Source organism: Chelonia mydas, chromosome 6, assembly GCF_015237465.2.
Source record: "Chelonia mydas isolate rCheMyd1 chromosome 6, rCheMyd1.pri.v2, whole genome shotgun sequence".
Classification (NCBI taxonomy): Eukaryota; Metazoa; Chordata; order Testudines; family Cheloniidae; genus Chelonia; species Chelonia mydas.
The window spans coordinates 76,073,040-76,097,424 of NC_051246.2; the positions used below are offsets into that span (position 1 = coordinate 76,073,040).

The 24,385-nt window shown below is 40.5% G+C and overlaps 1 protein-coding gene across 1 annotated transcript in view; it reads right to left on the bottom strand.

Moving 5' to 3' along the window:
• RYR3 (ryanodine receptor 3) overlaps positions 1 to 24,385 on the bottom strand; it is a 481,354-nt gene that overhangs the window by 138,410 nt on the left and 318,559 nt on the right. The window contains exons 62-67 of the mRNA XM_043549389.1: positions 23,861 to 23,921; positions 14,081 to 14,319; positions 12,764 to 12,845; positions 5,308 to 5,438; positions 3,406 to 3,726; positions 1,786 to 2,026 (exon numbers count right to left, since the gene is read on the bottom strand). Of these exons, the coding sequence (XP_043405324.1) occupies positions 1,786 to 2,026; positions 3,406 to 3,726; positions 5,308 to 5,438; positions 12,764 to 12,845; positions 14,081 to 14,319; positions 23,861 to 23,921 (1,075 nt within the window). The remainder of the gene's footprint in view (positions 1 to 1,785; positions 2,027 to 3,405; positions 3,727 to 5,307; positions 5,439 to 12,763; positions 12,846 to 14,080; positions 14,320 to 23,860; positions 23,922 to 24,385) is intronic.

Genomic DNA, 24,385 nt, shown 5'->3' on the forward strand with positions numbered 1-24,385 from the left:
TGAATTCTTGTGAAGCACTCAGAAATTATAATGATGTGTGCCATAGCAATTATGTTCAGAGCAGATCTTGAAGAGTGTACAGTAAATAAGTAGTGGTGCCACACACTGACCAATGAAGAGAAAACAAAATCATTGAATAGCTGCTCATTATGTGAACACCATCCATTCTGTGCAATGAATGAGGCAGGGACCTGTGGAAAACACAATCATTTAAGCACCAGAATGCATATGCACAAAGGGACTAAATTAAGGTTTCATATGCAACCTTCAAACTGGCATATCAAAACTTCTGAGTGCTTGACATTGTAATTACAATAATCTTCTTTTAACACAGTTTTTGCAATATATAAGAACATAAGAATGGCCATACTGGGTCAGACCAAAGGTCCATCTAGCCCAGTATCCTGTCTTCCGACAGCGGCCAATGTCAGGTGCCTCAGAGGGAATGAACAGAACAAGTAATCATCAGGTGATCCAGTCCCTGTTGCTCATTCCCAGCTTTTGGCAAACAAAGGCTAGGGACACCATCCCTGCCCAACCTGGTTAACAGCCATTGATGGACCTATTCTCCATGAATTTATCTAGTTCTTTTTTGAACTCTGTTATGGTCTTGGCCTTCACAACATCCTCTGGCTAACAGTTCCATGGGTTGACTGTGCGTTGTGTGAAGAAATACTTCCTTTTGTTTGTTTTAAACCTTCTCCTATTAATTTCTTTTGGTGAGCCCATACACATATATGTGTGTGTGTGTTAAGTACAGCCATATTTATATTTGTTCCTGAAAAACAGACTGATTATATACTAATAATGTACAATAATGCAGCATTCAGACTTTGTAATGTGAAATGGGGAAAGGGGTTAAAGTCTTTTGTGGAATGCTTGAAGAGTATCATCCCCAGTAAATTATATAGAATACTTAAAACGAAAGGGAGTACTTGTGGCACCTTAGAGACTAACAAATTTATTTGAGCATAAGCTTTCGTGAGCTACAGCTCACTTCATCGGATGCATTCAGTGGAAAATACAGTGGGGAGATTTATATACACAGAGAACATGAAACAATGGGTGTTACCATCACTCTCATTACAGTGTGTATGGTAACACCCATTGTTTCATGTTCTCTGTGTATATAAATCTCCCCACTGTATTTTCCACTGAATGCATCCGATGAAGTGAGCTGTAGCTCACGAAACTTATGCTCAAATAAATTTGTTAGTCTCTAAGGTGCCACAAGTACTCCTTTTCTTTTTGCAGATACAGACTAACGCAGCTGCTACTCTGAAACCTTAGAATACTTAATGATTGTTGAAATCTTGGCCATTCCAAACATTTAAAAAAATGCCTTCCAGAAGATTTCAGAGTCTCAGGTATAATCTCTGGTGGAGATGATGTGGCACTATCCACAGAGGGTGACTCCATCAGAGATATGATAAATTATCTAAATCCCTCCCTTTGATTTTAGAGTGGCACATCACTGTCTTTAACTACTGTTGGATGCTGTATCCCATCTGACATGAACAGTCTGGAAATGCCCCTCCCATTGGCTATTATTGCTGTTACAGTCCTAGAAAACATTTTAAATGCAAAGAAAAAATAAAGCGAATAGAATTTTACATAGGCGAAATTTTAAAATATGTCATTCTAACAATTAGAGACCCATATGATATTCAGAGCTTCATTTATTAGCATTCCACTAAGTTCATAGCACTCTTTATGAACTATCTTTTTTAACCATATATTCAAAGTAAATTGATCTGTTGAATTATTAATACTATAGTTTCTCACCTGTTGTTGTCTACATAACGTATCAGCATTGGATAGAAGGCATAGAGGTCTCGGCAAAGAACTGCAAACTCATCTAGAATGAGTAGCTCTGCTTCTTGGGTATCACTTTTACTGTCTGCTCTTAGTTGCTCCTCCTCCATTACTATCTTTATAGCTTTCTTCTTTAGTTTCTCCAGAGTTGGAATAAAGTGGGTTTTCAACAGATCAGGCCTGGCTTTGCTGATGATAGGCTGAGCATAAACTGCACATTTAAAGAAAAAAGTAATTCCCAATTGATTTAATCTTGTTAATGCTAATGATTTTTATTTCTATAGCACTTTTTCATCCAGTGATCTTGGAGCATCTTATACCCACTAATAAAGCATCTCAGTAACCTTGTGAGGTAGTTGTTATATAGAGAGTGATAACAACATATAACTGGGAATCTGGAATGCATAAATTATAATCCTAGATTTGTTATCTAATCCAATTATGGCTTTTGGTAAATCACACCTCTCTGACTCAAACTATCAAATTTGTGTAAAATTGGAGTTATAATACAAATACTTTTCTGTCAGAAATATTGTGAAGTTCAGTTTGATAGCATCTATAAAGTAACCTGAACATGAAAAAAGCCGTCGACGTGCTAAGCGTTATTGTTATTTCATCACCTTCACAGATGGGAAACAGAGAGAATAAACTTGCTCAAGGTCACAGAGCTAGTTCATAGAAGAATTAGCAACATAACGCAGGTCTCTTGAGTTTCTAAAGACCATGCTGTAAACACTACATAATACTCCCTCCTTAAGTGAATATAGGGCCAGATCTTGTGAGCACTGGGCTTTCTGATCAGTTGGCAAAGTTCTTATTCATTTCAGTGGAGTTTCCCATGGTGTGTGAAAGGGAGTGAGTTATTCACAGAACTGCTTGGAAGGACGCATCTCTAGAGCTGAAAGGATACTTAACCCTTCTGACAAAATTTCTATAAAATTTAATAGAAAATTATAATCTTTTGCAGGCTTTCTGAATCATTTAATGAAAAATTATACCCTTATATTCTATAAAATGATTAAAAAATCCTAAAGAAAGGATAACATTCTCTTTTAAATTCTATAGAATTTAGAGTAATTTCTATAAATACATACTAAATTCTTTGGGACTTTTCTCCAAGGTCAATCTTTCTGGCTATTCAATACGTGACCATATCAGTAGAGATGCCAACTAGAGCACCTTGATGTGGCATGGTCATCTGGAATGTAGACTTCTAATTGGATTCTTCACACCATATTTATTTTATGGCCCTTTTCCTCACACTTTTTGTGTTTTTGCCTTGCTAGGCTATCAGCAATTTGATTCATGTACCGTATCTTCCTATATTTGTGCGTGGCACTAGGCGCATTTTTGATGGCACCACATATATGTAAATAAAATCTTTTTAAAATCAAAACTGCTTCCGCCTAATAATATTTATATTATTTGTAATAACATAATATTCTGAATTTCTTCTTGTTATTAGCTATTACATATCACTACGTAACAGTAAAGTAAATGGTAGTAAACAAATTAAATACTACTACGTTTATGGTCACAGCAAATAGTTAGATGCAATTAAACTTAAAAAATTATATTTAGTATAGCTACCTGCAATTCTCTTCATCCAAGATGCTTCATCTATTCCCAGGTTGTTGTTGATGATCTTCAGAATGTTTCCCAGAATGATGCTGAGTTGCTCAGAGGTTACCATTGTACAGCAGGGTCCAGCACTTTTAGGCATATTCTCAGACCCTCTTTCCCACCAGTAGGATAAATAGTTGCATAGCATAGGTAAGGTAACCTCAATCACGTGGGGCATTTCAGTGTATCTGGCCCCAGACTCTGCTAAATCATTAATTTCCTTCATTAATCCATCTAGCTGAGGGATATCTGGACACATCTCTTCAACTGTATCTGGCATACCTAAAACTGCATATTAGGGTAGAAAACAATAATGTTTAATTTAAATACGGTATTTGTGTGTGTGTTTTCAAGGTCTAAATGTTTTAAAAACAAAGAATTAGGGGTTAAATAAAATAAGTAATTTAGGATTGAATCCTGCCCCTTCTGCTGTGCATGGCTGTGACAGGAGTTGGGGGTTGAGAATGTGACCCTCCCAAATGCCACATTTTACCGAGGTAGTACATTAGTCGTTATAAATTGGCTGTGGAGCTCTCTGAAAGCTAGATGGGATGATTCCGACCCCCATAGAGCTAGCTGGTGTCCAGCCCAGCTACATGGGCTAGGTGCAGGACTGAGGATTTAGACCATACTGCTGATCTAGCATGTTACGTTTTCAAAGTGCTGGACAAATAATAACTACTCACAACTCTCCTGTGAGTTAGTATACTCTTATCCCCATTTTACAGTTGGGGAAACAGGCAAAGAGAGGTTAAGTGATATGCCCAGTGGTTCAGTGTCACAGCTGAGATTAGAACTAACTTTTTCCTAGCTCCCAGACCCAATCTCCTTCACTAGATCATGCCGCCACTCTCCATGAAAAGATGAGATTAGTCAGTTACATTTCGGAGACAGAAACTTGAACTAAATAATAACAGCTGAATGTAACCAGTGAAAAGAAATAGTTTATGCTGAGAAACATGATCTGTATGTGTTTGTCACAGTGCAGCTTTCCCCTCTCCTGCTACTTTAACAGCCAATTCCCCAACTGACCATCCAGCCTACTCCACTGCCAGACATGTCAGAACAACTTGCCTGTCCCCATTGCTACTTTTGTTAGATATAGCTGCCAGGTACGGAAGCTACAGGCAGTTGCTTTCATGATGGGTTTGTTTGATTTTGTTTGTTTTGGAAGGGTGCTGGTCTGAAGACAAGGCAGAGCAATAGGGAATTGATGGATTTTTGTGGGAAACAGTCGGAATTGATTGATTTTATTTTGGCAGACAGCAAATGTCATATGTATCACTGACTGAGGTGAAGAAAGCCAGAGTGTGCCATGAGAGCCAGTCATGCTGCCAGGGATAATGGAGCCCTACAAATCATGTGGAACTAATCCTGTTCTGTCAATCTGGCTAGGGATCCACATGGGTGGGGTCAGAGTCCATCACAGGTTCCCAACTACAATGGCACAAAAAATACTGATGAAGGCCACAATATGATTTCTTAATCCTGGATAAAAAAAACTTTATTTTCTGTTTATACAGGCAAATCTTTGCCCCCCCCCAGCCCCCCCAAACCCATTATGCCTTGGATGCACCAAACAGTGTCAGGCAAATGTATTTCTACTCAGATTTTGTAGTTCAGGCGTGCCCCTAGACTAATCCCTAAGTATAAAATTTTATAAAAAGAATCCAAACGCAATGTTCAGAAAAACAGGTAAGGGAAGCTGTGCCAGCCTAGCTTCAACCACAGTGTAGCACGGGCCCAAATAGCAAGCAATGGAAGAGCAGGAGAGTTATTTACTCAACCACACTTTTATTTTTCTCATTGTTTAGATTTCTTCCCACTATCTGAAGTGCAGCACATTATATTCTGAAGTACAGTACTTACTGGCTCTCTCTCTGGCAGTTTTTGTGTTGAAGACAGAGAGTGGGTTGTAACTGTTCAGAGAAGGTTCAAGGAATGCTACTGGAATGGCTGCTGCAAGGGATGCTAAGCACTCACCAAGTGCTGGACGCTGTCTGTAAGTGACAGATAATTAATGTGATTTCAAAGGAAAAATCTTTCTTAAAGTTCAGCATGCATTAGACAGAGTTATCAATTTTTATTCCTATTTTGTTTACCATTTTATCAAATTATGAATTAATTTGCCACTCTTGGGAAACTGGTTGTGTTTCTCACATGAATATACCTACGGTATATAATAATGCATGATAAGAAACAGGAAAATACAGCAGTATGAAAACCCAGTATAAATGCCACTTCACATTAAAAGTGAATAAACTGTTCCACAAGGGTTTGTTGTCCTGAAGAAAAGGATATTTGATTATTATAATTTTAATCTCTTAATAAATTAGATTGCAAACCAAGGATTCCGAAATATTTCAGAATAGTATTGTGAAACATAGGGTATTTGTTGAATAGCACCACCTCCTGATACATTTCTATAACAATCTTGATGTACATTAATGCATAAAAGTCAGCTAAACAGGAGTAAATCTGTTTGTAAGTGAAGCCTGCAATTACACTTGAAAGCAGCACTGGAGAAAGATGTTTTGTAAAGATCACACTTGCAGACAGTGGAGACAGCAAAATGATGCACTGTTGACAAAATGTGCAAATAAGTTTCCCTGTCCCTGTGAACAGGATATTTGTCTGGCTCTATGAGTAGTAAAGTCCCTTGTTATCCACCATAGAAAGGCTTGAGTTACATTACAAAATAAGCCGTACATGTTTGCAGCATAAAAATGGCAAAAAGGACCAGAGCTATAGAACATTTTACCTGTATCTATAGCTTTTTGCTGCCATTTCCTTTATTTAATTTGACTTCAGCTCCCTAGTCTTCCTTCCCCAACATACAGATGTGCTCACAGCACAGTCTTGCAGATGAGAAGATTTATTATTAGCTATTTCAGGTGTGCCATAAGATGACCCTCTTGAAAATATTTAGATATATATTTTTCTCTCGGTATATAAGAGAAAGAGACCAACTTCAAGAAACATTAAAGAATAAGCCAACATTAATGTGAATCACACTGACCTATCAAGAGTACCCAGGAGTGTAACCACTCAGCCTCAGAAGGCCACACATGGTAGAAAGGCCTTCAGTAGACTGGCTAAAGCAATTAATTCCACCTTGTATTAAACTAAAAGTAGGATCATCCAGTACAAAGAATTCTGGGACGTTGTCACATTAAGCAAGTGAAATGCTATCAACAAATACAAGTAAGCTGAAGAAACATTTTACAATGACAGATACTGAATGAAGAAAATTAGCTCAACATGAAACATACATTTACTGAAATTATAGTGGTTAAGTAAAGAATTTATAACCAACATTTAATTAACAGTCTGCTGGTGATGCAAGGATGAGATTAATTAAAAGTAGCATGGCAGTTTGTTGAAATGACCAGGCATATGGCCCTTCTTGTATTGAGGCCAAGAAACTTGTTTCTAAGACAGATATGTGATATCAAGCTTAAAGGTTGAAAAATTATCTTTTCTGGAAGCCATCCATAGTCAAAATGAAGCTGTAATAGGTCTGATTACAAAACATGAAAAATCTCTTTCAAATATACATACAGTATGTATTAGTGATTAGTGTTCTCATGCTGGCTTTGCTCTTCTGATGCATGGAGAAAATGCTTACATAGCATCAGAAGTCCGTGTAGTTAGTTATCACATTTTAAATATTCAGCCTGCAACTACAGATGGACCATGAACTGTGCACACAAATGGCAGCACTTACATAAGCAATGGAAACCACCTTTGTGTGCACAAATACAAGTGAGGTTAAGGCCCCTCTGTAAATCTGATCCTTAATGTTAACTATCATCAGCAAATTCAGATAAAAACATGATTATCTAACATAAGCATGTACCTACTCCATGTACAAAATTCATATTTCTGTAGACAACTAGGGACTTCTGTGCACAAATCTGGTAATTACATGTGCAAATATCCCTTTGTACAGATTTTGTGGCTGCAATTTAGGTACCCAGAGCTAAGTACACTTCAGGGTTTGTGACAACTTCTGCTGGAGAGTCCTTGGGCAAAGAAGGGAGCAGAAGTGGCACAGGGCACCTGCCCCCTCTTGTACACCAGTGACACCACAGAAAACCAAATCAGCCTTACAATAAATCTGTAAAATTCTCCATTATATATGATGTTATATCTGACTCAGGTCATTTCCAGTTTTCAACAGATTATATGTACTTGTTTATTTATTGCTCCTGCAGTATCTGTTTATCTTGAAGACATTTGTTCTCTGCCAGTTTTACTAGAAGCAAAGATCTGAAGATGTCTTTTATCATAATCTATGGGTGCAGAATGTTCAGATTAATGCTGAAATAAAATTTTTAAAACTCAGTAATTACACACTCTACAAATGGGAAACTCTGTTTCAGTACATGACATTAGGATAAATTGCCTCATAAAATCCAATAGCCATAAATATTAAAAGATACTGTCTGACTGGCATTTTGTGGACTACGTGAAATGAAGAGATTACCTTGTCCATTTACTAGCAAACGAGTGTTCATTCACAAAGCCCATCAGCATCACTATCAGGAATGTGTAAACTGCAAAAAAGCACCTAAGAGCCTTCCCTGAATCTTTACTCATTTTAAAGCATAAGAACATAAGAATGGCCATACTGGGTCAGACCAAAGGTCCATCCAGGCCAGTATCCTGTCTACTGACAGTGGCCAATGCCAGGTGCCCCAGAGGGAATGAACCTAACAGGTAATGATCAAGTGATCTCTCTCCTGCCATCTATCTCCACAACGCCGCAAACCAGCTGACTGCTGCGGGCAAGAGGCAGGGGAGGGACGGGGGAGGAGCAAGGACGCGGCGTGCAGCCTCCTCCTCCCTCCCCTGCCTCCTGCCCACGGCAGTCAGCCGGTTTGTGGCGTTCAGGAGGGAGGGGGAGCCTGCATGCCGCGTCCTCGCTCCTCCCCCATCCCTCCCGCTTCCTGAACGTCGCAAACCAGGGGGAAGGCGCTAATCTGCAGGGTCTGCCAGTGGGCAGGAGGCGCTGGGGGGAGGTTTAGGGGAGCTGATAGGGGGGCTGCCAGGCGTGTACAAAGCAGGTGGCCAAATGACATTATAGCAGAGCATTGTACAACTTTCAATGAACATGTTCTGTAATGGAGCAGGAACGTAAGATCGAAACAACGATAAGCTAGAGGATGTTAAATGGGGAGTTACTGTACTAAAATCCAGGTCCCCTACATGCTGGGAGAGTGATCTTACCCCTGGGCTAAAAATGATAAGTGTGTGAATGTAGTGGGGGAGGCTCCCCTACCACTACCAATCCTCCTCCTCTAGCTTGCGAAAGAAAAGGTTTAAATGCTTAACTCCAGGAGAGGATTCACAGCTGTGAATCCCAAGCTGCAACAGGTGCTTAAGTCCATTGGAGGCAGGGGTTTAGGCCACAGATCTCTCCTCAGAATTTCCTACTAAGTGAGCTGGCATTTGTGAATCCGATTCATAGAAGCCTAACTCTCCCCATGCAGTGTATTGTGAACCGGGGTGCTTAATTCATGGCTGTGAATTCCACTGGGTGTCAAGGCACCTAAAAGATAGGCACTGCCATGCTCAGCATTATAGTGACTAAGTCCCTTTGTGGATCTAGCCCTTTGCTTACCCGCATTACCAGCCTACCGTATACACTTGCAGACTAAGTTTGCACTGAAGTTTTATGGTTGCATTCCTAGCAGAAAGAGAGGGAAAAGAAAAATAATCCAAGAGTGTATCCAACAGACTCTTTCTTTCTTTCTTTGCCCATAACTAAGAACTTCTGAAAGGTATTGTGAGAAATAATAGTAATCAGACTTTGATGTGCCATCTGTAAGTGTTCTGTGCCCTCCTTGAACGGCTACAGAATCTCATGTGACCCTGGAGTTGGAAGCAGCTTCTCTTTTCAGTATCCAAACCACAGCAGAAACTGTCCTCTGGGCTGAAGCAGGTCAAGGTGTAAGAATGACATACCTCCTATTGCACACCTTGCAATATTAAAGAGAGAAGATTTTTTAAAAATCCCAAGCTTTTAGCTAAATGGAATCTGAGGAGAAACAGTGTAAGGTGGGTTACTTTTTCAAAAAGACATGCAACAATGTTAGAATCAATATATGCATTGTTTAATATTACTGAACAATAGCAGTACCATTAAAACTAAGTAAGGCAAGTCTAAGACAGCCACTGCTTTGCTATGTTTGTGACCTGACATCAGGGACTTTGACTTACCATCTGCTCTTCAACTGCCCACCAACAGATTGTAGTTTTGGGATTCAAGTTCCATTGAAGAATGTATAAAGTTATGCAAATCTATGTCCCTGATTTATTTGTTCTATTTCTCAGCGCAAGAAAAGATGGTGATTTTGTAATGGTTATTATGTAAACAATTGGCAATAAAAAATGATCTTATGTAACTGGAAAACATGAAAAATGTTTATGTTGGTCTGAGTATTTTCTATAACACTATGTATGTGAGACTATTCTCCTTTGACTCTTAATGGTGATTGACTTTTTCCAGAGAATTACTTCAGTAACTCTAGTATAAGGGAAAAGGAGGACTTGTGGCACCTTAGAGACTAACAAATTTATTTGAGCATAAGCTTTCGTGAGCTACAGCTCACTTCAAGGGGCTATATAAGATCAACCTGCCTTTCTTCTTTTAAAAAAATGCTTGGTATTTTTATATTGATTTATCACGGAGTACATGCAAACATTCCTGTTTGCCAAGTGAATTCACCGCAATAATAATAACCTATTTCTCTGAGATTTCTGCACCTGTTCTTTTCATCAGTATTTTCTGGGGACGGGGAGGACTTTTTCCTGATGAATGTATGTACAAAAAATATATAGAATATATAGAAATATAAGAACAAAAAAAAATGGAAGAAAAAATCCAGGACAATTTTAAGATAAGGTCACTTTATCGCATAGTAAAAGCTTACAGTTGTTTTATTGCTAGGAAAGAAATGGAAAAGGCAGAAACAGAATACACATAAATAAAAAATACCAGGCATTCAAGATGTATATTTCTGTTTATATCCTTTCCATTCAAATTTGGCTTCTTTGTGGTAAAGAACATAATGTATTACTATCAGAAACAGCAACCACAGAACATTTCATAATAGAAAGATTTATGTAGAATTCAAAAGTAGAATCCCAATCATATTTCACTGTGAAGAAATATTTTTTAATTTAAAAAGCAAAATTGAAAAAAACCCAAATATGAATGCTGAAAATTTAGGATCATAGAATCATAGAATATCAGGGTTGGAAGGGACCTCAGGAGGTCATCTAGTCCAACCCCCTGCTCAAAGCAGGACCAATCCCCAACTAAATCATCCCAGCCAGGGCTTTCTCAAGCCTGATCTTAAAAACTTCTAAGGAAGGAGATTCCACCACCTCCCTATGTAACGCATTCCAGTGTTTCACCACCCTCCTAGTGAAAAAGTTTTTCCAATATCTAACCTAAACCTCCCCCACTGCAACTTGAGACCATTACTCCTTGTTCTGTCATCTGCTACCACTGAGAACAGTCTAGATCCATCCTCTTTAGAACCCCCTTTCAGGTAGTTGAAAGCAGCTATCAAATCCCTCCTCATTCTTCTCTTCCGCAGACTAAACAATCCCAGTTCCCTCAGCCTCTCCTCATAAGTCATGTGTTAAATTAACATTCTTAAACAGATGAAAACTCTTATGACACCTTTGTTTCACCTTGCCCAAGGAAGAAAAACTGAGTCCATTTACAATAATAAGAGTAATAATAATAGTAAAATATAATAGTGAAAAATATTTTAAAGGCAAAAGTAAGGATATCCTTAGCATGGAAGCTACTTTAATTATATCATATGACTGTCAGAAAGCATGCATTAAAATCACAAGATTCAAAAGATTCCACTCCCTCCCCCAGCCTCTTCCTACTCCCACTCCACCCCGTCTTCCCAAGTGCCTTCTGCACGCTGCTGAACAGCTGATTCGTGGTGGGCAGGAGGCACTTGTGTGGAGAGGGAGGCGCTGATCCATGGGGCTGTCGCTGGGTGCTTAGCACCCATTATTTTTTTCCCGTGGGTGTTCCAGCCCCAGAGCATCCATGGAGTTGGTGCCTACATTCCCATCATCCTTGGTTCAAAGAAATAATTTGCTCTGTACAATTGCTCTTTTTACTTCTTAATAGTCCAGTGGACCCAGAGATTCTCTGGTTTAGTGGTTCTCAGACATTGAAATAATTTGGCTAATAATTTGAAATAAAAATCCTTGGCTATTTGCTATTAAAATTCCCTCTTAGTCCTCCTAAATTCTGTTTCGTGTTTTACCTGCATAGTTTGTACTCCCTTCCATTAGCTTCATTTGAACTGAATTTCCATTTATGAAAGGGATGGCTGTTTGGCTTGAATCATGGGACAGAGCAGGGCTGGGAAGAGGCGGGGTGGGGGCAGGGTGGGGGTAGGAAGAGGAGAGGCGGAGGTGGGAGCTTGGAGGAAGGGGTGGAGTGGTGGCGGGGCCTGGGGTGAAGCGGGGGTCGAGCACCCACCAAGAGCTGGGTAAGTTGGCACCTACGGATGGGGAGATAACTAACCAGAAATATTAGAGAAATAAAGATGCATAAAGATTAATTGTCAGAGACTGAAGTGTCAAATTTAGAGTCAGTGGAACAAATTTATAAAATAAAAATTAACAAGACATCAGGACCAGGGGTTGCTTAGGAAGAATCAAAGTAAGTTATAAACCCTCCTCAGTTAGAAGTTCTGTTAAGAAGAAATTTGCCATATTATATAATTACAACAGGGTTTCCTGCAGCATCTCTGAAGTATCTGGTTCTGGCTATAGTCATAAACAGGATGCTGGACCAGATGGACTACTGGTCTGATCAGGTACACCAATGTTTATGTTCCCATAGAAATAGTTAATTTTGTATTATTTCTGTATGTAAATATTATACTAACAAATGTGCCATTATTTTAATAAAAGTACACTTACCCTTTCTATTTATCATTCCAAACATTTCATTACTCATACTAAAATCACTTACACTTATTACAGCGAACTAAGGTCCAGATTTTTAAAGGCATTTAGGTATCGCTGCTTAGTGTTGCAAAGCCTAAATGATTTAGGAGCCTAAATATCATTTTCAAAAGAGAATTTAGGAGCCAAAATCCAATTGACAGTCTATGGTATTTAGATTCAGTTAGGCATTTCAATGCTGAGCAATGCCTAAATAGTTTTAAAAATCTGGGCCTATATCTTCACATTGAAACGCCCCTCTTTTGTTAGATGCACAACAAGCAATATTATCTCTAGTTTCACAAAGGTATTAACCACTTTCATTCAATACCTTTCAACATAGATGTTCTTTCCAGTCCCAAGGGAATATAGGCTACAAAGAATTCTATAACATGAAACTTGCACATCACCCACTGAAAGGGAAAAAAAATAGAGTTGGCATATTGTCATTACAATTTCATTGAAAAGCTACTGTTGATAAATAGAAAACAATATATTTTTGCTCTATTATACAATCTAATCAAATGCTGACTGAATGTTTATTTGTAAAGTACTTTTGGTTTGTCACTATTGTGCTTATATATTATTTATTTTCAGTTTCTCTGGTAACTATCCAATGATTTATGCAACTCTCAAAAATTTGCAAATCATTATACACTCTTAAATTTATCAAATATACCTTAAATTCTCAAATAATCAAATTTCCAAGGCTTAATTTCCAATTAAACCGAAGCAGTCTACCCACCCATGTCATCTGCAGGGGCCTGATCCAAAGCATTGTGGACTCAATGAGACTATTTCCACTGATTTCAGACCTTTACTTTCTATCTCCTTTACCTCTGTGCCACAGTCTCCACAAATGCATAAAAGAAAAAATGGGGTCTGCAGATGGACATACTGCAAAACCTCAAGGGAAACACTTAGAGTGAATAGAACTGTTTACTTTTCCTTGCCACTCACTAGCATTTTTAAAATATACCTGAAAATCCCTATTTCTTATTCATAATATTTTAATTTTTAATATTTCAAACTAATCAAGCATTCATTTAATAGGATACTTTCTCCAGCGTAAGGTGAAAACAGTACCATTTTCTTTTACTACAGAGCTTTGAGCATATCTTCAACTTCTTGCTCATTTTACTCCAACAAAATAAAAGTATGCAACAGAAGTTTCTGCAATACCTCGTTTGCATTTTTTTAGGAAATGATGTCTGTATTATCCAACACATTAGAAAAGAGGAAGTTGAAGGGGAATTTTAAATTAATCTCCATGCTTGGAGTGGTATTGTGCATAAACAATTTTGCTTTCGGCACTTAAAATATCTTATTTTTACATAGGGAATAAAAATAAAAAAAGCAAATAATCTCTTTAAACAAAACATATATTTCCAGTAGCCTAAAAGAATTTTGGCATTAACTGACCTGCTCTCAGTTATGCTAGATTTACAAAAATGTAATTCTAATGAAGTCAAATTTTTTAAAACCAAAATTCAATTGAGTTAATTCCAGGCTTAACAGTGGTAATATGCCAAGGTAACTGAGCACAGACTTTGGTCCAATGAACTCACACATTCATTATTAAAAGTCTTTTATGTTATTACCACAGAGTAAACCTTTAAAAATAAATGACAAAAATGAGAAGACTTACAAAGTAAATCAACACCAAACTGATGCTGCGCAATATGTTCAAAAATTGATGTCAATATAGGCAACAATGCCACTGTAGTATAGTTGATGTTCTGTGAGACACCTTTAATTTGTGTTCGTGAATGGGTAAATTTTCCAAGTTTAAGATTTTCTAATGTCTTTTCCAGATCTTCAGCCGCATTTTCAAAGAATGCACGTAATCCAGCTTTAACCAACTCTGAGCCTGATTTCATGACGGTTCTACAAAATAATTTGGAAAAAATCTGAATTAAATTCCACACTTATTGTCAACATATTTTTATAAACAGAGATATATTTACTTGTTGGTTTAGTTTCTTTGTATCTGAAATCAGTCTTTGAAGTTACACAGCTATGTCTCAGTGGAGTTTTGAATTATGACTGAAAAGGCTAGTTAAATGAGATATTGTTGTCCTAGGTGCTGATAAAAGACAACTAAGTGCATATTCCCCAAAAGAACTTGAACTTTAAAATGCAGACTTTAAAATTCCTCCGGGATGGGGGTTGTATGTGTGGAAGCCAAATGGCATTTTACATTCAGTTCATGGAGGTGAAGAAATGGAATGAACATGATGTATATACAGTGGTAGAGACAAAAATAAAGCACAAAGCATCACATGCAAATGTTTTCACCAACCCCTTCCTAAATGTTGTAATCCCACAGTCCATGACCCTACATCAAATGTGACAGAATGGCCTTCTGAGCATGCCTCACCATGCTTTTAATCAGCTGGTGTTGGAAAAACTCCTTAAGTGTACATCAGGTACAAGATGTAGGACACCTAATCCTGCTCCCACTTTTATTGGTGCCACAGTAATTTGGCAGCCACGCAGGGTGAGCGGAATGCCTGTAACACAGCATCTCCAACTAAGAAGGGCAGGCCACTCATACGCATTACAGTTCCATCTTCCTATCCCTTTGGGCATATCTTCAACTTCTTCCTGCATGCAGATATCCAGAGTGAGGGCCAATCACACCAGCCTCTTGCTCTGGTCAACAGGTGAAGTAACACAGCAGGTTAGTAGCTAAGCTGGGAATGTTATCCTGACTCCCAATCCACCACCTTTTCCACTAGCTACGCTGACTCTCATCAGTTCTAAATGTAACCACTTGCTACTAGAAAAATCATACAAGTTTTGCAACGAATATGTTAAAACACATTTTTGTATATTACTTCAAATCAAACTTTAATAAAGTTTCTGAGAACCACCTTAAATATTCTAGTTATATAAATGGCAGTTTTTGTTGTTATTAATAAATCCTGTATTTCTATATTGCTTTTATTTCTTGATCCAGAGTACTTAATTAATTAAGCTTCACAATATGCTTGTGAGGAAAAGAAGAGATGTATGCACCACAACGTGCAGTCTCTTCTACCATACAATACAACAGCTGTTTCAAAGTGAACAAGAACACTACAACCAAAGTACGGTAAGACATGAAAAAGAGTATTGTACCCAATGAACCCATTCAGTAAATGTAGACAGATAGAATGCAATCACGCGTGTTTAGATTTGGTAAGGACAATGAGGCTACAGAAGAGTTACTTATCTTAAAGTAACTGGAGTTCTTCAAGATGTGTGGTCCCTACCTGTATTCCACTTGACGTATGAGTGCACTCTACGCACCACAGAGCAGAGAATTTTTACTAGCAGTCCATTGTCCTGCAGCCCTCTCTCCTCCTTGTCCTCCATTCTGAAGGCACAAGGGGCAGTGTGGATTGACCACCGCTCCACATACCTTTCCATTGCCAATAGCCCAGAATAAGGTTCTTTAACAGAGGGGAAATAGAGTGGGTAGTGGAATAGGTAGGAATCACACAAAGAACTCCACTTACTGTAAGGTAAGTAATCCTCCCTTTCTTCTTTGAGTGATGGTCCCTATGTGTGTTCCACTTGTGGTGACCCATAATCAGTATTCATTGAGGAGGAGGGTATGAGGAACCTTGCTTTACCACAAACTGGAGGACTGCTCTGCCAAAAGATGCATCTGCTGTAGAAGTTTGTACCAGGGCATAATGTCTTGCAAAGGTACGGATGGAGCCCCATGTTGCTGCTCTGCAGATCTCTAGAAGACAGATGTTTCAAAGTGAGGAAACAGATGTAGCACGCGCTCCAGACAAGTTGGCCCTCACTTTCTGAGGGGAGTGGTTGCCATCAGCTCATAACAAAGCAGGATGCTGCCAAAATCCATTTGGATAGTCTTTGTGAGGTAGTAACTTCCCCTCTCATGTATACGGCAAAGGAAGGAAACAGCCTGGAGATTTGCAGAAGAATTTCATCCTTTATAGGTAGAAGGCTAAAGTTTATGAATACCTAGTGTGACAAAGTTCCTCCTCTGCCTTGGTGAGTCCTGTGCTTTTTGGCGGATTTGCTCACCTCAGAAGTTCACGGCAGCCCTAAGTTTGGCCGCTTCTGCTAGAGGCTCAAACCTGCCACTCACTCAGCTAACCTCATCACTAGCCAGCATGGGGAAAATGCAAAACAATCTCCCCAGTCTCTGTGGTCCCACCTAGTGGGTCGGGGACAGGCCAGATCCCTTTTCAAATTAGACCTTCCCTTCTGGTGTTGCTCAGAGACCAGGTCAACTCCTCCTGTATCCAATCAGGAGTTGGGGGGATGGGGAGAACCAGGGCCCGCCCTCTACACCAGGTTCCAGCCCAGGGCCCTGTGGGTAGCAGCTGTCTATGTCTCCTGTATCAGCTGCGTGACAGCTACAGCTACAACTCCTTGGGCTACTTCCCCATGGCCTCCCCTCAGCACCTTCTTTATCCTCAATGCAGGATCTTCCTCCTGAGGCCTGATCACGCTTGTACTCCTCAGTCCTCTAAAAGCACGCCTTCTCACTCCCTGCTCCTTGCACACCCCCCACGAACTGATGGGAGGTCCTTTTTAAACCAGGTGTCCTGATTAGTCTGCCTGCCATAATTGATTCTAGTATGTTCCTAATTGGCTCCAGGTGTCTTAATTAGCTTGCCTGTCTTAATTGGTTTTGGCAGGTTCCTGATTGCTCTAGTGCAGCACCTGCTCTGATCACTCAGGGAACAGAAAACTATTCATCCAGCGGCCAGTATATTTGCCTTCTACCAGACTCCTGTACCCCACTGGTCTGGGTCTGTCACATAAGAGAATGGAGCTTCTTTTCCTCTGATGGGGTGAGGCTTCAAATATAAGACAGACAAGTGAATCATCTGGTTCAGATGGAATTCTAAGATTACTTTTGTGATGAATTTGAGGTGTAACCTCAAGAAAACCTTGTTCATATGGAAGACTATATAGGGAAAGTCAGTCATAAGAGAACACAGCTCACCTCTTCTGGCTGAGGTGACTGTAACCAGAAATGCAACTTTCACAGAAAGATGCATGAATGAACATGAGGCTAAAGGTTCAAATGGGGGTATTCATCAATGCTGATAGGACAAGATTGAGGTCCCATATCAGGTTTGGTTTCAGCACTGGAGAAAAGGTTCAGGACAGTTCCTTCAGAAGCCTTGCTCTCATAAGGCAGAATGTCTGCCTACCGGATGGTGGAAAGTGCTAATAGCTGTCAAACATACTTGCAAGAAGCTGATGGATAACCTTGACTTTTTTAGAGAAACGAAGTAGTTCAGAATAGTAGGGATCTCTGAAGATTTCGGAAGCATCTGACAATGCTGTCACCAGATAGAGATCTTTTCCATTTTACTGTGAAGCATTTCCTTATGGATCTTTCCTACTATTGCTAAGGATGGCTTGTAAATCCTCCAAGCATGACTTTTCTAGGTCCATCATTCATCCAAATATCATATTGTTAAATGGAGGTATGCTGGGTTGGAGAGTTGGATCCTGCCTCTGTCCTGAGTCAATAGCTCTGTTAATAGCCGAATATGGATGCACGGATGCAAGGACATCTGAAGAATGCTCAGGAGCCAGAATTGCCTGGGAAACCATGGTGCAATCAACAGCACTGATGTTCCATCCTGCCTGATTTTCCTTAGAACTCGAGGTAAAAGAGGGATGTGTGGAAATGAGTACCTCAGCTGTACTGATCATTGAGCTAGAAATGCATTCCCCCTTTAACTGTGGCCCTAAGCTGCCTTGCAGCATTACGTCAGACATTTCTTGTTCTCTTGAGATGCAAAGAGATCCCATGATGGGAATCCCAACTGCTGAAAGCATCAATATGTGTAGTTCCTAGTCATGGTCTCTGGTGACGTCTGTTGAGTCTGTTTACCAATGTGTGGTGCAACCATGGAAAGCACACTGCAGAGAAGGTGATCTGGTGACAAATGCACCAGTTCTAGAGATTGACTATTTCTATGCAAAGGAGGGTGGCCCTTGCTCTCCCTGTTCTGCTGACATAATAAACTGTTGTCATGTTGTATGACATGGCCTGAATGTGCAAGATTCAAATAAATGGAATCATTTTCAGGCTTCATATATTGAATGCAACTCCTGAAGGATTACATGCAACTGGGATTCTTGGTGGTCCAGGTACCCTGTTCAATGTGTTCATTGAGGTGGGCTCCCCATCTTGGTGAGGAGTTATCTGTAATCATTATTTTTATGGGTGAAAGAGGGACAAAGGGCACTCCCACGCATACTGTCTCCCTGTTTTCCCATAAGTCAGAACTCCGGAGGAGTGAGATGGGGTGTTCTCCCCATACTTGCTCTGAAAGGTTTAATGAAGACAAAGAAGGGGGCTAATTAACCCAGCAGACCATAGCTGAGAGGAAATCAGGTGGGTATATAATCCTGGGACTGAGTGAGGGAGCCCAGCTGGGGAGGGATGAGCTGGGCTGGGGTTATGAAGACAGGAAATTGGCAACAGAAAAGGGGGCTGCTGGGAAAGTCTGCAGTCACACCCTGGGAGAAGGGAGGTGCATTTGGGCCGGCAAACCCAGAGAGAAAGGAAGCCAGAGAGGGAGCACAGGGCTCAGGGAAAGGCAATAAGGTCTAGAAGGGAACAGGCCTTGACTGCTGACTAGAGGGTCCCTGAGCAAGAACCTGGAGTAAAGTGTGGGCCTGGGTTCCTCTGCCAGCCACTGATGGAGTGGCACTATGAATAAATGAATGGGAAGACTGCCTAAGACTGCTGGTGAGGAAAGACTCTCATTCCCTGGAAGGTGAACCCATGTAGTGACTTGGTCAGAGGGCTGAATCACAAAGAGGCTACAGCAGCTCATCGAGCAAGGGAGGGGGTGCAGACCCAGAGAGAGAGAGGCAGGGGAAGCGAATAGCTCTGGAAAGGGGTATCGACCTCGTGAGCTATTCCCCAGAATGACCAGGAGGAGGCACCATCGTAGTGGTGAATGGAGCACCCCGCCACAGGGAGTGAGATCATTCTGTCCAGACTGTGCTTTCTTGGCATGTAGACTGTCCATAACCATGCGTGTAGACATCAAAATCAAAGTTTCGCAATAAGTACACAAAGCCATGTACCCTAAGAAGGTGAGACTAGTCTGAATTGCTGTCTGGGGGTACAGCAGAAGCTAAGTGATGAGGTCTTTCATACACTAGAATTTGTCCCAAGGAAGGTAACCTTTGGCTCTGATTGAATGTAGGGGTGCTCCAACAAAGTCTATAGTCTGAGTGGGAGCTAAAACTGATTTTGCTATGTTTACTTGGAGCCCTAAGGAGTGTAGTAGTCTGTGCAGGGGCAGAGTTGTCATCCATACTTCTTGATATGATTTCCCTGGGATCAGCCAGCTGTCGAGGAAGGGGAACACTGATGAATCCTCATGATACCGGTGTGCTGTCACTATTGACAACACCTTAATGAATACCCTCGGTGCCATCAAGAGGCCGAAGGGGAGCACTCTGTATTGGTAATGGTCTAGGCCTAAGGTGAATCTCAGGAATCTCCTGTGTATGGAGTGGATCTCTATGTGGAAATAAGTGTCCTTTACATCAAGAGCTGTGAACCAGTCACCCTTGCTTAGCGAGGGGATTATACAGGCCAGGGTGATCATTCTGAAACTCAGGTGGTGGATGAAGATGTTCAGCTGTCTGAAATTTAGCATGGGCCTCCAGCACCCTTTCTTCTTGGAAATGAGAAAATATCTTAAGTAAAATCCTTTTCCTCTATGTTTAAGAAGTACTGGTTCTACGATTTCCAGATGGAACAGAAAGTCTACTTCTTGTCTGAGGGGTCTCTAAAGAGGGAGGAGGAAGGATTTTTTTTGTGTGGGGAATGAGAGAGAAACTATTCTAGAATGGTGGTGATTATCTCCAGAACTCATCTGTCTGATGTTGTATAGTTTCATGCTGGGAAAAATGAGTGAGGCAAATGGTGTGTAGGAGTCTTGAATAAATAAACGTGTCAGGGGGACTGATCTGTAACTGTCGAAAGTCCCATCAAAAGGATTTCTTGGTGGGAGGCTGGCACTGGAAGGAGAATGTAGGAGGTTGTTGTGTTTACTGCACTACATTCGCTGTTTCCTAGGCAGTTTGTAGGTCCTTTGATGGCAGAATGCTCGAGGGGCTGGTCATTGTCCATAAGACTGAGTCTTGAGGTATTTCCTCTGTGGTGCTGGAGCACAGATATCTAGTGAGCAAAGAGTTGTTCTTGAGTCTTTGCGGGAATATAGCAATTCATCTGACTTCTCCCTCAATAGGTTATTTCCCTCAGAAGTCAGATCCTCCACAGTGGATAGGACTTCTTTGGGAAATCTGGAAGATTGGAGCCATGAAGCTCATCTTATGACTATGGAAGTTGCCATCGAGCCTGAGGCTATATCTGCTTCATCCACTGAAGCCTGGAAGGCCAATCTAACAATTTTCCTTCATCAATAATTATTTGGAAATAAAGTCTATCTTCTTGAGGGAGTTTGTTGTTGATTTTAGAGAACTTATTGTAATTAATAAAATCATGTTTTGATATTAAATCTTGGTAGTTTGCTATGTGGAACTGTGAGCTTGCCAAAGACAAATTTTCTCCCAAAGAGATCTAAACATTTGGCCTCCTTATCAAGGGGTGCAGATTTGGGGTGGTGTTGCTTGTTTCTTTTGGTGATAGCTTGCAGCAGTAAAGTTTGGAGTGAGATGTGACAGTACGTATTCTGCCCCCTTCCAGGGAATGAAATGTTCCTCCTCCATTCTCTTTGGAGTGGGAGCACAAATAGCAGACTATCTTAGCCCATTCTAAGATGGTCTCATTAATTCAGAGTGCCATTTTATTGGGACCAGCACTCTGAAGGATATCTAGGAGTTTATGAGGGTGTTCTGTACTTCTCCAAGGGGATCTGCAGCATGTTTGTGATTCTCCTCAGGAGATCCTGTAACTGCCTGTAGTCATCAGGTGGTAATGGTGGGGATGGCATGACCACTTTATCATGAGGATGGTAACCTCTCAGGGGTGAGTGGTTCTGCGTGATCAAGTTGTTCCTCCTCCTCAGAGGGTTGAGGCTCTTTCCTGTGTGTGGAAGCCTATCTAGATTCCCAAAGTGAGTTCATTGATTCGGGATGTCTCATATACAGATCCCAGGGACCCCAGTAAAGCCAGTACAAACGGTCATAGGGGAAATGAAGGGGTCCCCATGGAAGGTCACCAATAGTCCAGAGTTGGGTAGTTTGTCCTATGAGAGAGGGAGAGTGCCCAAAAGATCTTAGAGCCTCTGTCAGGGCAGATCCCATGTCTTGACAGGGGTGGTGAAATTCTCCCACTGATTCTGGACTCATCAGAGGAAAAAGAAGCTTCTAAATTGATGCGCAACACTGTTGGTACTGAAGGTTTTATTATACTTCAACTGGTCAATGGTAATGGTGAGTGGAGAACAGCAGGTATAGTAACCTCCATGGTGAGCGCTGGATCAAACAATATTCGTTCTTCTAGGTCTGCATAGATAGTAAGGTTTTCTGGTAGAGTTTGTCTAGACTGTGATGCTGGACAGTGGACTGGGCTTCTTTCCTTTGGAAGTGTAGCTGGTGTCAACTTCAGACAGGAAACAGTCTCCTGTACTGACGACTCCTCCTCTCTCAGCGTCAGCTTCGTCATTGTAGGAAGGTTATGCTGCTTTCTTTCCCTTGCTGGTACCCAGGATGGTCTGGGTGGGTGGATGGGTTCAGGTCAGCTAAGGATGGGTTCAGGTCACTTTTGCCACTTGGTGCCAAGAAATCAGTACTGTGCTCCTTGTGAACTCCTAACATCTCTATGCTGGGATACCGTCTCATATGACTTAAGGGGGTGACAGAAAGGAGGTCCTCTTTTTGAATGAGGACTTGGAGGGGGATTTCTCAGGTTTCTTGTGAGAGTGTTTTCCCTTACACTCCTTGTCTCTCTGTCTGGAAGAGTCTTTAGCCCTGATTATTTCCAGAGCCAGAGACCAGGGTACTGGGGGCAGAATCTAATGGGCCAGGATCAGACCAAAGCCTCACTGTGCAGTCCATCAGGAATTCTAAACCTGAACTTATGAGCATGATGGGTTCAACTAGGAAAGGATCAGCATATATTGAACTTGAAGGGGATATGAGCTCACTGAAGCAACAGAGGCATGTGTCATAGAAGTCGCTGATTGGAAAAACCTGGCAGCAGGCTATGCAGAGCTTGAATCCTGGGATCCTGGACAAACTAGGCACCCTGTGCAGGGCAGTGACCAGGTGGGGGAAGACCTCGAAGCCTTAAAATCTGCTAAACTACTCTAATTAGAAACGATCTAAAACTATCTACAACTATGTCCAATGTTAGAACAAGAGTGTTAGCTAATACCGAAAACACTGAAGAGGTTCCATCTCAGACTACAGGTAGTAGAAAAGAACTGGAGAGGTGGTTGGTCTGCACTGCTCCTTTTGTCCTCCAATCAGTGCACAAGGAGGGGATGTGTGTAGGTCCAGATCAATGGACACTGCTAGCAAAAATATCCCAGTCTAAGGAGCATGGTGAGCATGCGCACCTTGAGTGGAATACACATAGGGACCATCACTCAAAGAAGAATAAGCAGACTCCTTGGTTTTATGCTTCATCCAAAAAGTGACATCTCCAGAATCTCAGTGTTCCTCTAACACTATGATAGGATACTGATTCACTACTTACTAAAATCCATAAAAGAAATAATAGATTCAAGCATTTTAACCAGTTGATTGTTTGGTTGGAATGGCAACACCTGAAGATACAGATAGCATGAAGATGAGGTTAGGGGTGACAAATAATTAGGAGCAGTGGGTTTCTTAAAAAGAAATACAATAGCAATAACTGGGGGGACATAATAATTTTCACTAATACATTTATTTGCATATATCACTCAGCTGCTCATTAATACCTTCTTGAGTGGTTTTCAGCATGTATTTTATTATAAATTATATATGTCATTAAAAGTAAAGTGATTTACGATCAGACAATGTCAGACTGAGTTACATTTTAATGTCTCTTACTATGCTAACTGCCAGCTTCAAATGTTATTCAATGCACCTCTAGCACCAATTTTTCAGCCCGGTATAAACTTGCCTCCATTTTTGTGGGTGCAAATAACTGCAAGTGCAATTTCGTAGATGATGTCACTTATATTTCTAAATTAAGTCCCTGACTGCATTTGCAAATAGGGACATTAGACATTGTAATCACCTAAGTTGTGGGCACAAACAACTGTGGATGCAACATTACATCTGAAAAAGTGGAGGACAGTATCTGAAAAATCTGGACCGTAATATTTACTCTAGAGAGCTAATATCAGCAGGAAATAAAGAAAGAAATAACAATTGGTCTGCAGAACTGTTCTTTGAAGTGATTCTTGACAACCATATAATTTGTAGCTGGTACTGAAATAAAGTAAAAACTTGGCCAATTTACCGTGTATCCAGTGTCTGAGCCAAGATGTGGAGGCAGCTCACCATTGTAGTAGCATCACTCCCTGTTACAATAAATAAAGAACATATTATTCTGAACAATATATTTTGCTTTTAACAAATATTTCAGTATGTGCAAACATACAAATTTCATGACTCTTAATTATATATCAAATTCACGTGTGATGGGAAGGCCTACAATGCCCCCTGCTAAAAAAATCTTTTAGAACTAATGGTTTTATTTCCCCTCCTTCTCTCCCTATTTTCCCTCTTGAGATTGGGCAAAATGAACAGGGTGCATACTTTATTTCAGAATGTGCCATTTCTGTCTCCTTCATTTTGTTTTGTCTTTCCCTATTGCTGTTCTTTTCCTTTTTGTTTAAAACTTCTTGGATGCCAAGAGCAGCCACTGAGAGGCAGGTGCTGAATGGTTAATGAAAAAATAAGATATGGAGGATAGTCCAATTGTTGGAAAAAATAACTCCATAGAAGACAACATGTTAAACAAGAGGTGGGACGGGGGCCTTAC